This window comes from Argiope bruennichi, chromosome 1 (genome assembly GCF_947563725.1).
Source record: "Argiope bruennichi chromosome 1, qqArgBrue1.1, whole genome shotgun sequence".
Lineage (NCBI taxonomy): Eukaryota > Metazoa > Arthropoda > Arachnida > Araneae > Araneidae > Argiope > Argiope bruennichi.
The window spans coordinates 126,163,446-126,177,137 of record NC_079151.1 but is presented as its reverse complement, the minus strand read 5'-3'; the positions used below and the strand labels follow the sequence as shown (position 1 = coordinate 126,177,137).

The 13,692-nt window shown below is 29.0% G+C and overlaps 1 protein-coding gene across 1 annotated transcript in view; it reads right to left on the bottom strand.

Moving 5' to 3' along the window:
• Positions 1-7,581, bottom strand: part of LOC129962915 (uncharacterized protein CG3556-like) — a 39,322-nt gene extending 31,741 nt beyond the window's left edge. The window contains exons 1-2 of the mRNA XM_056076919.1: positions 7,454-7,581; positions 5,841-5,995 (exon numbers count right to left, since the gene is read on the bottom strand). Coding sequence (XP_055932894.1) covers positions 5,841-5,995; positions 7,454-7,508 — 210 coding nt within the window. The 5' untranslated portion in view covers positions 7,509-7,581. The remainder of the gene's footprint in view (positions 1-5,840; positions 5,996-7,453) is intronic.
• Positions 7,582-13,692: the final 6,111 nt, after the last annotated feature.

The following is a 13,692-nucleotide window of genomic DNA, read 5'->3' as shown; positions in this document are numbered from 1 at the left end:
AATCTAAATGTACCACAAATAGGTGTTGTTGTTTCAAAAATCAATTGTTATGGGACTCAAAGTGTCACCAGCCTGTAGATTGCATTAGTACAGCGATTCTCAACCTGTGGTGCGCGCCCTCCTAGGGGGTCGCGAGAATATCCAAAAATTGATCAACTGACTGAAAGGAAAGCACACATACACATAGAAAACAAAATACATTTCGACATATTTAATAACTTATTAAAGTAAAACAACTTACTAAATCAAAATTCACTTAATTAAAACATACTAAATTAAAAACAAATTTAATAATTATTAGTGACTTCCTTGGGCCTGTCTTGCAGAGCAAAATTTTTCGAAGGAATGCTTAATATTAGAAATAGCCAATCTCAATTCTGTCTCTATATTTAGCCGAGATCTGTATTTTGTCTTCAAAGAAGCCACAGCAGAAAATCCAGTTTCACAAAGGTAGGATGTTGAAAATATAATAGAATGAGAAATGCCTTTGTTTTTAGTGCAGAAAAATTATCCTCTACTCGTGCCCAAAATTCAAATAGTGATTTATTACTAAATTGTTCTTTTAGTTTCACCACTTTGAATTTTTCTTCCTCATCAATTGAGTATCCTTTGGGAGTCTTATGAAATGAATCCCTAACCCACTCGTAACTTGCTATCAGTTTGTCGTCAACAAGAAAATACCTTTTAAAATTCTTTGCCAGCATGGCTAAATGATTTTCAATGGTTACAAAGACAACTTTTACATGTTCTTCTTTAGCCTTGTAAGTTTTAGTGCAAACATTATTAGTTTTTTTTTTTTTTTTTTTTGCTTTAAATTTCTGTTCCACAATTCTACAAAAAGCATTAACTTTATCACTCGTATCCAACATATGTCTATTTGCTCCTTGGAGTTGAAGATTCAAATTATTTAATTTCTCGAATATGCCGACCCAGTAGTTCAATTTCATCACAAATAAACCAACGTGAAAATTCTCGGCCTCCGGTTTTCTTCTTCTAGGAAAATGGCAAATTCTTCTCTTAATTCATAAACACGTTGCAAAAATTTCCCACGCGATAACCATCTTACCTCGCAATAAAATAGTAACGCTGAATGTACTGAACCCATGTCTTTACAAAGTGCGGAAAAGATTCTCGATTTCAGGGGTATCATTTTTATATAATTTACTACGGTTACAACCGTAGTTAACACAATATTCAGACAACGATTCATTTCTTTCGAAACCAAAGCTTCTCTGTGGATCATGCAATGTATCCAGACCTACTGAGGCGATTTTTGTTTTACAAGTGCTTGTATACCTTGAAATCTTCCGGACATTGAACGAGCACCATCGGTGCATATTCCGACGCAATTTTTCCATCCTATGTTTGCCTCATTCATAAAATCATTTAAAATAGCGCTGTTTTGAGTTCTATTGGTTTGCACAAAAGTAGTTCTACTGCTGACGTATTATCACAAAATCGAACACAGACAATTAAATGAGCATCTTTATTACTATCTGTTGTTTCATCAAGCTGTATTGAAAACAATTTGTCCGCAACTTCGAAAAAAGCTGACACTGTACATCTTCAGCTATATTACCAATTCGACGAGCAACAGTATCATTTGAAAGAGGTATGGACTGCAATTGTTTTGAAAAATTATCTCCAAACATAGTTTCTGCAATCTCAATTGCTGCTGGCAAAATAATCTCGTCACCAATGGAGTGAGGGTTTTTACAACTGTCTATTTTATATGAAACTTTGTAAGATGCAATTAAAGCGTTTTTATTCACAAAGTTTCTTTAAAAAGTAATTTTTGCTTTTTATAAGATTTTAATTTTAATTCGAAGAATTATCTGGGTTTGTTGTACTCACTATAAAGCATTTCCAAATGTAGTCGTTTAAGTTTATTAGGTTTCATGCTGTCAGCGGCCAACATTTTTGAGCATATTATACACATGGGCCTTTTTTCTTTATTTACTTCAGTACTGATAAACCCAAAATTTAAGTATTCTTGAGAATATTTTCTTGGTATAATTTTCGGAACCACGCTCATCTGTGTATTTGTTGATGCTTCACTATCGTCTAATTCTCGCTTACTTCCGCTTAAAAATTTATCCACGAATCTGCATAAATGTACTGCCGTGAATATTTAATAATGCAATTAACACGGAAACATATATAACATGCACATTCAAGATAGATTCGATAGCGATAGAAGGATCGGCTCGAATGAGATTGGCAGAAATTGAAACTTGCGTCATCGAACATTTTCCTTCTTTCTATAAGAAAACATTTGCTCTGCGCCTGCTCGAGACGGCATCGGTCGTGTGGATTCTCTTCCACAAACATAACTTTTTTTTCCTTTTTGCTTAGTCGTGCTTCTGTTTTATTTCTTTTATAATTCGAAAAAATTTATTCCCAGTTTCTAAATTTAGCTCACCCCGTCTAGGTAAACTTTCATTAACGAATTTTTTTACTTTCATATTCTTTTAACGTTATCTCCCTGTGTCTGGCTTTCATTTCAAATATAATATTTAAATTTTCCCCGCTTTTATTCACTTCATCTGTTCACCACCCGCTTGGCAAAATGCCAAATGTGGTTTCTCGCCAACGTTGGCTCGCTTTTACTCTTGTTTTAGCAGTTAGTTAAATTAATTTAAAAACAGTATCCAAAATACTCAATATGCATTATTGCTGTATACATTTTATTGTAAGTGAGGGGCGCGATGAAAATTATGATTGCAAATTGGGCCGCGAATACTGAAAGGTTGAGAAACGCTGCATTAGTAAGTAAGCATAATTTTATTATATGTTTCGTAAATTCAATTCCTAAATTAAAATAATATGTTAAACCGTTTTATTCTTTGTATTATAGTTTTTTAATTGATTAATGGGATTCCTCAGATGTCGAAAAATAAATAAATAACATAATGCCAATTTCTTTAATTGCAATAATATTTTAAACAGTTTGATTCTTAGTATTGAAGTTTTTCAATTGATTGATTGCTGATTCCATCAACTAATGTGTTGATTGTTCAACTGTCTTAACTTGTTTTTTTAGATATCAAAAAATAAATAAATAAACAGCATTTAATTGAAGCGAACAGAAACGGTGCTTTGTTCTAGTAAAGATCTTATTTTTACTTTAACGAGTGTCTAGTAGGTGATGTACAAATTATCTAGTAAATTTGTAGATTACCTGGGTAATTTTAAAAAAATTAAGCACTTTTTCGCACTTTAACGAATAATCCTAGTTAAGTATAGATTAGCTAGTTAATCTGCAGATTAACTGATTCCTGAACTTTAGCAGTAACATATAAAGAAAGTTGATATTGATGCAGAATATCCTTTCAACCACAACTAATTATTTTCCTGTGAATATAAAGCATTCAATTTAAATGGGAAATCCATAATTAAATGTAAATGAGGAAATAATTAATGATTTACCAAATGAAAGTGATATAAGATCATAACCGGCTTACTTTAACTGCAATCAGTTCAGAAAATGGAATGAAACATTATTTTAACTTTAATAGAATTGAAATATTAAAACTTTAATGGAATTGAAATATTAAAACTTTAATGGAATTGAAACATTATTTTCGACTTGATTCAATTTAATACAACAGTCACAACTGCTTTATTATAATGATATTATTTTCACGTGAAAAAGAATAAATAGTAAGCTATTCTAAAAAAATGAAAACATGAAGTATGTATCATTGACTAATTACTAATGAAACGACAAAGATTGAAACTTTATCCTAGGGTAATTTCTTTCCCAAGGAATATAGACCACTTCTGTCACATTATCTGATACCACCTGTGTACTGGTAAAAAGTATTTTTAAAGAATAGCGACAAAAGTAAGTAAGTTTATATTATTTAAACTAATACTATTTCTTCTTAAAACTTAATTTTATCCTTTTTCAAATACTGTCAGTGAATTCCTTTTTTCACAGCCAAGTTAACATTGTCCCAGTCACTTTAAAAGGGACCTATCTTAGCGCCTCACATTACCAAAAGAGAATAAAACTATTTCTGATTGGATTGGATTGGATATTGGTGTTTATTGGCGCAAGAGCCATATCTGACTATACTGCGCCAGACATATGGTTAAAAAATAGTCTTAGACTTTACATCCTACAGCTGATTAAATAAACACTGATAAAACTGCAAAGCAGTAACTCTTAAAATTGTAAACAAGGTAAACACAACAAAGTTCAATGTTAAATAAAATGGTAAAATCCAGTTGCTTTTAAAAAATTAAAAAGGTTTTTGTGGGGATGTTCCCCCACAAGCATTTGCATATCCACCGATGAAGCATTAAAAAATCTCAAACGATGATGATCAAAATTAGGACATTCTACTAAAAGATGAAGAACGGTTAAAATCACTTGGCATCTAGAGCAGATAGGAACTCGATTACCGAATAAAAGGTGTTTATGAGTAAAACGAGTGTGACCAATGCGGAGTCTAGACAAAACTATTTCTGAAGTTTTTAACTAAATACAAGCTACCAATATTCGATTATCCCAAAAAAAGCAGCGAAACATTAAAAATTCCTTTTAAATTAAAATTTCATTCATGTTAAACTTTAAAAAAGTGTTATTTTGTTATTGAAACATAGGATGAATTTTCGATAAACAGATCATATTTCAAACATAAAAAGAATTAGTAAAAATATTCTTTATTTACATCTTAAACTGTAAGCCATTTAAAAATGTCTATATCACTGAAAAATGATCTAAAACTTAAATACAGCTAATAAGATTCCAGATTACCAATAGCATATAATAAGGGGCATATAATAGCATATAATTTAGTGTTAGAAAAATGGAATGTTACACAATAGAACATCCTATAAAGCAAAATTTCAATTAAATAAAAAAACTGGGCTTTTTTTTAAATCGTTATATTTTTATTGAATCGTAAAGTACAAATGATAAAGTTATGTATGGAATAACGCATAAGGCAAATGGCCTCCACAGCTTTGCTGACACATACACACTTTTTTGTAGAAGTTTTACATGGCCATTTTGCATAAAAGTGGCTGAATTTCGTTGATGCAGAGTTGAATTTCCTCCTTCAATGCACGCCTGCTTGTAGGCTTGTTGTCATAAACCTTTTACTTCAAATAATCCCATAAAAAAATCCAATCCATCCAAAAATCCAAGTGTTAAATCACTCGATTTAGGGGGGGAAATACTCAAATTTTCGAACTGTAACTGCCAGACTTTCATTATTTTTGAAATATTGTTCAATAATGAAAACACGTTATTCTATCGTATGACGCTTCATTTTTACTAACCCTAAACTATCAACTGCCAAATGATTTTTAATAGGGTTACCAACACGAATGGTGATAAATTCGAATCTTGTGTTAATTTTGGGACGTCTTTTAGTTAAAAATGTAAGTAAGGAAATGAAAAGAAATGAAATGAAAGAAATGTAAATAAAGAAATGGACAAAATTCCCATTTGGAAACTTTGGTCACCTTTAGTGTTCAATAAAGGGATGAATAACTTCTTATTATGAGTTTCAAATGGGAATGAAAAGAAAAGTAGAGTTACCTGCATTTCTCCTTTTGTCGAAGAAAAAAATTCCTTTAATTTTGACATCAAAAATTAGCTGTTCTCATTAAGGTAAGGTAAGATTTTTAATGATGATGTGATAATTAGAATTTGCATATTACTAAAATATTAACTTCGTATACTTTTACATATTATTTTGAAAAAATTCATCTATTTGAATTTCTTATCTAATCCTTAATTAAATGAGTCTCAAAGATATCAATTTTGAATTGAAGACAATATTGAAGACTTATATTTTTTGTATGAAAATCATAAAAGTACTCACGCTGGAAATTAAATTCTTAAGCTTTAAATGAATATAATGGCCTGCCACAACAGGAATGAACCAACATTTCTCCTGAGTGGAAAAGTCAGCGGCATTCGAAAATACCTTTCCTGAAAAATTTGGTTGTATCTCACAATCCTGACATTGAATAATACCTACAGTACAAAAGAAAAAAAAGATTAGATGCAAAAAAACAAATAAGAAATTTATTTAAAAAATTAAATGTACGAAATTTTTACATTCATATAAGATGTTCAAGATAAAAGGGGAAACAGTAGGTACATGATTATATAGGAATTTCAACAAATAAAACGACTTTATTTTCAGGAAAAATATATATTATAATTCAGTTTAAGAATTTTGGATTAATCTTTTTAAAATAAAGGAAAACGAAATGATTGGTAATTAATATTTTTAAAAAACAGTCTTCACCACTTATAAATTTGTAAAAATCCAAATTTTAGGGATAACTCATAGCCAGCCTCTAAGAAATGGTTGAATTCTAAGACAAAATCTTCGTCAATAAATGAACAAGAATTCCTTTAATTATGAATTTCTTATTACCTTATCAAGATAAGTAACAAAAGCAACAGACATAAATATAAAAATAATTTTCTTCGCAATCATTAGGATAAAATTTTTATTATTATTATTATACAAAAGATTCTTTTGTACTTTTATTACTGGAAGAAAAATGTACAAAGGAACTAGGTGATATAAATATTTTTTACATTGTATGGTAAATCGCCTTCAGATTATAGTCTATGGATACAAAGTCAAACTGAATTAATTATATTCAAATTGAATATATGAAGTGTAAATAGTCTGATTCTAATGAAATCCGTCATAGAGATGGAATCTTCACACTTCGTATAAGGTAACGGTTTCAAAACCCAATCTACTAACTAAGCGAGTTGATAGATCTCGTTTTTCATCTAACCTTAGAATAAAATCTCAAAGCACTCTCAAAATACCATAATTAAACTTCAAAATAGGAAAAAAAGTATTGCAAATAGGGAAATTCATCTAACTAAAGAATTAATAAAATAAAATAAAGTATTTTTTTTAAGATTATATACCACTTAAAAAAATTGGAAACTGTTCTAATTCATTAAGAGTCGTACTAATTTTGTTATATCTGATATATATTCCCTTTTTATATGCGGTTAAAAAGATGTGCTGTGTTTAATTCTTAGCATAATCTTAATATTCCTCCTTCCTCAGATTCACTAGGATAGTTTTAAAACAATATAATTATTTCTTATACACTGATTTACACTTTTTTACCCTGTACTTTTTAGGTATAAATGATATGTCCTCATGTAAAATTTAGTTTTTATGGCTAGCATTTTAGATATCTTTCAAAAAATTTCATTGACACCAATATAAAACACTTGGATTCATAGTACAAAAGTATTTTTAATATTGGATATAGTGGACTCTGATACAAAATATACAACACGCTCCAAAAGTGAGCACTAATTTTTTTTAATTTGTAAATAAACATTTATGTTTTCAAATTTTAATAATAATTTGAAGAAAAAAAAGTAATCAGCTTTCATAGAGCCCAACACTGAGTTTTTATAATATATAGTCTACTCGAATTTACTTACATATTTGGAATCCCCATAAAATAAATGCGAAAACTGCGATCTTAAATCCGTCCATTGGAATACTAAAGCGTAAATAATGCTTCACGAATAACAATCCGATTTTTGAACTTTGAAATTATTGATAAAGTCACTTGAGATGGTGCTCAGATTTTAGATTAATATTTTAAGGCAAGTGGCTTTCAAGTTTCCGTTGTCACAATCAAAGGTGCTGAAAGTTGGCAAGTCACTCGAGCTGCTGAATCTCGTATCTTATCTAAGACACTTAACAATTGAACAGTTTTTAATCTGATCAAATATTTGGCTTTCGTTTTTCACTTTTTTTATGTTATTTCTATCTATGTGGAAAAGCCCTGACTCGTCTTAAGTCTGTCAATATGATACGACTCTAGATATCAAACAAATTAGAGTATACAACATTTAATATAAACACTGAACAAAGAGGCTTCTGTACTACCGAAGATTAATTTTTTCGCATGTTTTATTATTTTAGAGCTACAATGATTTATCTTGTTGATTCAGCGATAAGAGAGAGAAATTAAAAATCATCTCACAAAAAAAATCATTGAAATTCGAAATTATTAAATGGCATCACCCAAATATATTACCAGAACATTTGCAAAGATAAAACAATGAAGCAAAATCACTTATGTACATAAAGAACAAAATGAAATTCATAAATAATTTTATTGGCAAAAGAAATATAAATTAATCAATAGAGTATTTTCAACTTTTAATCTTGAATAAGGAATATGATATTTTGATAAAGGGGTCATGGCAACCATTTAAATAAATAATTTAATTAGTATCAGGGAAATATATTTTTAGATCAGGGAAATCAATAATTTTACATTATTTGATATTAATAATCATTATAAAACATAATGATTAAATATAAAATATAATAAGAAATAAATTATTTTATGTCAAGGGAAATACAGAAATCCCATGCAGAAAATGTTGCTCTGTATTTATTACTTTTAGTTGTATTGAATGATTTGTTTGCTTGTGACTTAATGGCGCAAGAACCATTTTTGGTTATATTGCGCCAAGCAAACGGTAAAATCGGAGCAGATTACAAAAGTTGGTTGAATATAAAATCTATATCAACATAAAACTGTATAAAGTATAGTTCTGAAAAAAATTAAACGCTTGATAGTACAAAATTAACATAGTTGTTAACATATGAAAATGAATTATATTGATTAAATATGAAGTCAATATTCAGATTCATTAATTCCATAGCTAATCAACATTCGTTGTGATTAAATTTTTGCATCACATTTTTATGTAGATTACATTTATTATTTGTAGATTTGCTAATAAATTATTTAAGAAGTAAGCAAAACAAACCTTCGGATTCTTTAAAACAAATCGTTATTACAATTTGCTATATTTCAAAATAATTAAAAATTGTTTGATGCAACTGATTTTCACAAGAAAATGTTTATATTGTATTTTGTGTCAAATAAGTTTTAATTTATTAGGGAATTGAAAGAAAATAAATAAATAATTAAGAATAAATATAAAATAATAATTATAGAAAATTTGCTTCTATTTATTTCTAAAATCCAAGAGTTCAATTTCTTATCGAGAATCCATGAGTTGAAAAAAAAACTTTAATAGAGCTATTATTCAATTTTAATTAAAATTAAAATTACAAGACAGAAGTAAAATTTTTATATAATTCTAATTTAAATTACTTTTTAGATTAAAATTGTGATATATATTTGTAGAAAATGATTAGCCTTCGACAATTTTTAAAATATTTTAGTACAATATAAAATTTTTCAAGAAGCAGATGTTGTCAAGAGAAACAATATAAAACAAAATATAAAACAATACATATTTTAAAGATAATTTATTAAAAAGCTAGAAAAATATATTATAATGCTTTCATTCCCATCAAGACAGGACATAACACAGCTACTATTCAATATTTTGAGCCTGTTATATTGATATTTTTTTAATTTTTAATATAATTATAACATGAATAATTTAGTTCTAATATGTGTACTAGAACTAAATTATTCATGTTTTAACTCTTTTGATCCGAGTTTTGCATGATTAAAATTTTAAATTACATGTAAAAATGGCTCTTTCTACGATAACCCATATAAAAGTAGGATTTATTTAACCAGTAAGGAATAAAGTCTGATCTCCGGTACGTAATGCTCACTAGTACCGAAAAGGTTAAGTAGCAGTTGCTTTTGCGACTGGCTGAATTGCCGAGATTATTTATTGAAAAAAAAATTATATTAAATCTTTTATACAAAATTCATTTCAAACAATTTATTAGCAAAATATTTTTAAATAAATTTTGATAGATATGCAGTTTATACTGCTTTATAAATCTTACATGTTTCATTGTGCAATACACCTTCTTAGTCAGCTGACATTTCACCTGAAATTTCAATATAATTTTATAACAAAAAGTAATTATAGCCTCAGCCAATAACTGTCTTGTTAAAACAAAAAATTTAAGGATAATAAATAAAATTATTCAACTTTAAGATTTTTTATGTATCAAAGAACATAGTTCATGATTACGTAATACTCAGAGGATTGTTCCGTAGAAACTTCTCTAATTTGAGGGGAAACATTCAGCATATTCTAATAAAAAAACACACATACGTTCACGCTAAAAGGGCCGTAATACAATTTTATACATTTAATTATATTATAGACATTGACATTGTTTGCTGTAACAACAACAAAAATGAATTCATTTTTTCCCCCATTTCAATCAGTGATGCTTTTTCGCTAAGGGGGCCGTATAAATATTTAATTTTTGTATCTTTTTCTTACTCTCTACAGAAATTAAAGTATTTACATACTTCTGGGTACCTTATTTGATGAAATTTCGTAACTAGAAGTATTTGTCTAATTGCAATAATTAAAGAAATAAATACTTGTTTCACTTCTTTACGAGACCCTATATGCAAATGTTTATAAAAAATCTTTTATTTGAAAAAATGTGTGCGCTTGTTTAAATTTTCTACATATTATCATACAATCAGTCTTTAAATCTTTTAAAAATACTAACTTAGTACTCAATCCTTTTTAATAAAGGAAAAATTCACCTTATTTTATCTTTTCTGAGCCTTGAAATTATCAAAACAATTGAAATCCCCATAATATAAAATAAAAAAATTATCTAAATTTCTTTGGAAAAGTCATAAGAAATAATATCACTCAGAACACTTTTGTATTGATCACAATAACGATAAACCTTATAAGCATTGAAGTATCGATAAGATTTTATTTTTGAAACAAAATAAAAGTAGCTTCAAACATTAGATTAATATTTTAAGTCAAATGATTCTCAGATTTTCTTATCACAGTCATTGTTATCTTCTTTAAAACAAGTCTACTTCATCTTATCGAATTCATATCTTGTAAAACTCTTATCTCAACTTATCTTAGACACTTACAAATGAGCACTTCTTAATCTGAGCAAATATTTAGCTCTTCTTATTTTCTTTTTGTTAAAGCGTATTTTTTTCATTAAAATTCAGATAGATTATGAAAGATCAACGCTTTAAAGTTAATGTTATGTTACAAAGATGCAAAAATAGTTTATGAAATGGAATCATCAATTGAAATTAAATAGATTCTCTTGTATCAAATTGAGTGAAGAATTTTTTAAACTATTTAAATTTGTATTTATTTTATAAAGTCCAAAAAAATTATATATTTTTAAAGATTCATCGACAAACATATATAGTTTGTTAAATTAATCTCTTAAATGAATATCATCTTTAGAATCATTTTGTAAAAGTTCTCTGGTAGATATAAAATAGTCATTACTTTAATAAAGAGTATATATAAAAAAAGATAACATCAAAAAGTCAGGAAAATTATCAGGAATTTTAAAAGTATTCAAAAGTTTGTTACTTCCGATCTATTCTTCAAATTTAATGGTATTTGTTTCCAGTCAGTGAACTGGCAGTTTTTCTTTGTGAAAGAGCTGATATATGTTGTTTGTTTGTTTCTCCTGGATTTTTAATTGCAATTTTCTTAAGTTTTATTGACAAAAAATATTTTATTATAAAATATTTTTCAAAGTAATAAAAGTAATGAAATATTGAAATGAAAATCACAAAATTTGCATAGAATAAAGCACAGAATTAAAAAAAGAATGAGCTTATTAAAGACAAATCTGAACCCGATTTGACTTATTAATCAAACTCAGGTAAAAACAATTTTTTTTGTAAACAAATCGAGATTAGTTTTACAAGTGCCTAAGTTATAATCCTAGTCCTAGAATTTATATAACTGGCTACATTTTAATAGAAATTTTAATTGTAGAATTAATGCAGGTTTCCGGACGAAAACTGATAGAAAATTCATGTCAATTTAAATTATTGATTTTTTTTATTTAGTTTTTGTAAACAAATATTTTATTTAAATAATTTGTGCACTTGGATACATATCCCTTTATATCATTTTTATTTGTATCAATTCTGTTAAGAAGTATTAATAAATATTCGAATTATAAAGTTCATTCCGTTAATTTCGTTTCCAGTTCAATCAGCACCAAGATTTTGAAAATCTATCAGAATATGAAAAGTCAATGTTACCACGGAGAAACTATGAAACATTGACAAATACACATGTAGCATCAGAAAAATATAACTGGTGTTAATGTAAAATTAACATCACTATAATAACTGATTAATATTACAAACCTGTAATTTTACTTCCCAGTGCGAATAGTGTCATCATAAGAAAGACCGTTTTACAGTCATCCGTATTGGATGTTGCCGGATGTCGAGCCAGTGATTACAGAGCTTGGCAACAAACTTGGCGACTATTTGGCGACAAAATGGATAATGCTCGAAACTTCGAGAATTTTGTCGATCCGTCCATTAGGAACCGAGATATGCCTGAATGGTCAAGAAGATTCTAGCCCCGCCTCCCTGAACTATAAAAGCCCGGCACTCTTAAACTGTGGTGTTGTTATGAGTAGTCGGAGTCGCCGACAAGTAACAAGCCTTCCAGAAAATAGCGAAGCAACTGCGAATTACCAGCGTTGTGCGGAGCGAGTACTGAACTGCAGTGTGCCAAATCCTGTCGTCTACTGTGGAGGCAGCGTCATATATTGTGTGTAGTAGTGAGTCGGCAGCTAAAGCGAGGGAAGACAGCGAGAAGTTCAGGCGTTGCAGAGACGGTAGAGCAAGGCTCTCAGGATCACCTCTCTTACTGGATTTTGTCTAGCCGCTTCGTGTGCTGTGGACGATTACTACTGTGGACTATTGTCGTCCTGTGCTACTGTGTGCTATCCTATGTTCGTCTCTGCTGTAAATATTTGTCGTCTGTGTACTCGTCGTCTGTGTGCTGTTCCTGTCTTCGTGTAAATAAACGGCGTTGTTTTCTACTGAGACCTCCTGATTGTGTGTTCTCCACACCCTATACCCACTATCAAAAGAACCCGACGGTGAGGAAAATCTGTAACACTATATTTTGTTATCCTTATTAACTATCTTAATATATATAAATTACGTGTCACGTTGTTTGTCCGCGATGGACTCCTAAACTACTTAACCGATTTTAATCAAATTTGCACACCGTGTGCAGTTTGATCTAACTTAAAAGATAGGATAGCCCTTTTTTGAATTTTTAATTAGAATTTTAATTATTAATTAAAAACTAACTTTACCGCCAAAAAAAATCTTTTCATTTTCCCCACCGCCAAATAAGTACCACCAACGATGTGCTTCGTGCACGGTGTAGGGGTGGAACGCCGCCAAATAAGTACGGCTTCAGTTTTTTTCCCCAACAGTCATGAGGCTAGGCTTACGATTTTTCGGCTGATTATTTGAAACGATTCTATTTATTTTCTTAATGTTTGATGCATTTAAAATGAAAAATTGTTAATTAATCTTTCTGGTCATGATGAATCTGAGAATATTTTGTTGACAAATTCTTGAGATATTACATAAATTAAGAAAGATATTCTTTAGTGCCCATAAAGTTTAAACGCTCAGTGACTCTGTTATCAGTAATCATATTATAAAAAAATGCTTTGTTTCAGCAAAAAATATTATTATATTAATTGCAGATTAATTCTTTCCACTTTAATTTAAAGCATAAATTCTACGAGAGCTAACAGAAAATGAGAGAGATACATATTACGTTATGACTGAAGGCCTTTATATTATTATGAGTGATGACTGAAGACCTTTATAATATTATGAGTGAATTATATGACTATCAAAATTTGAAGTTTTAAAATATTT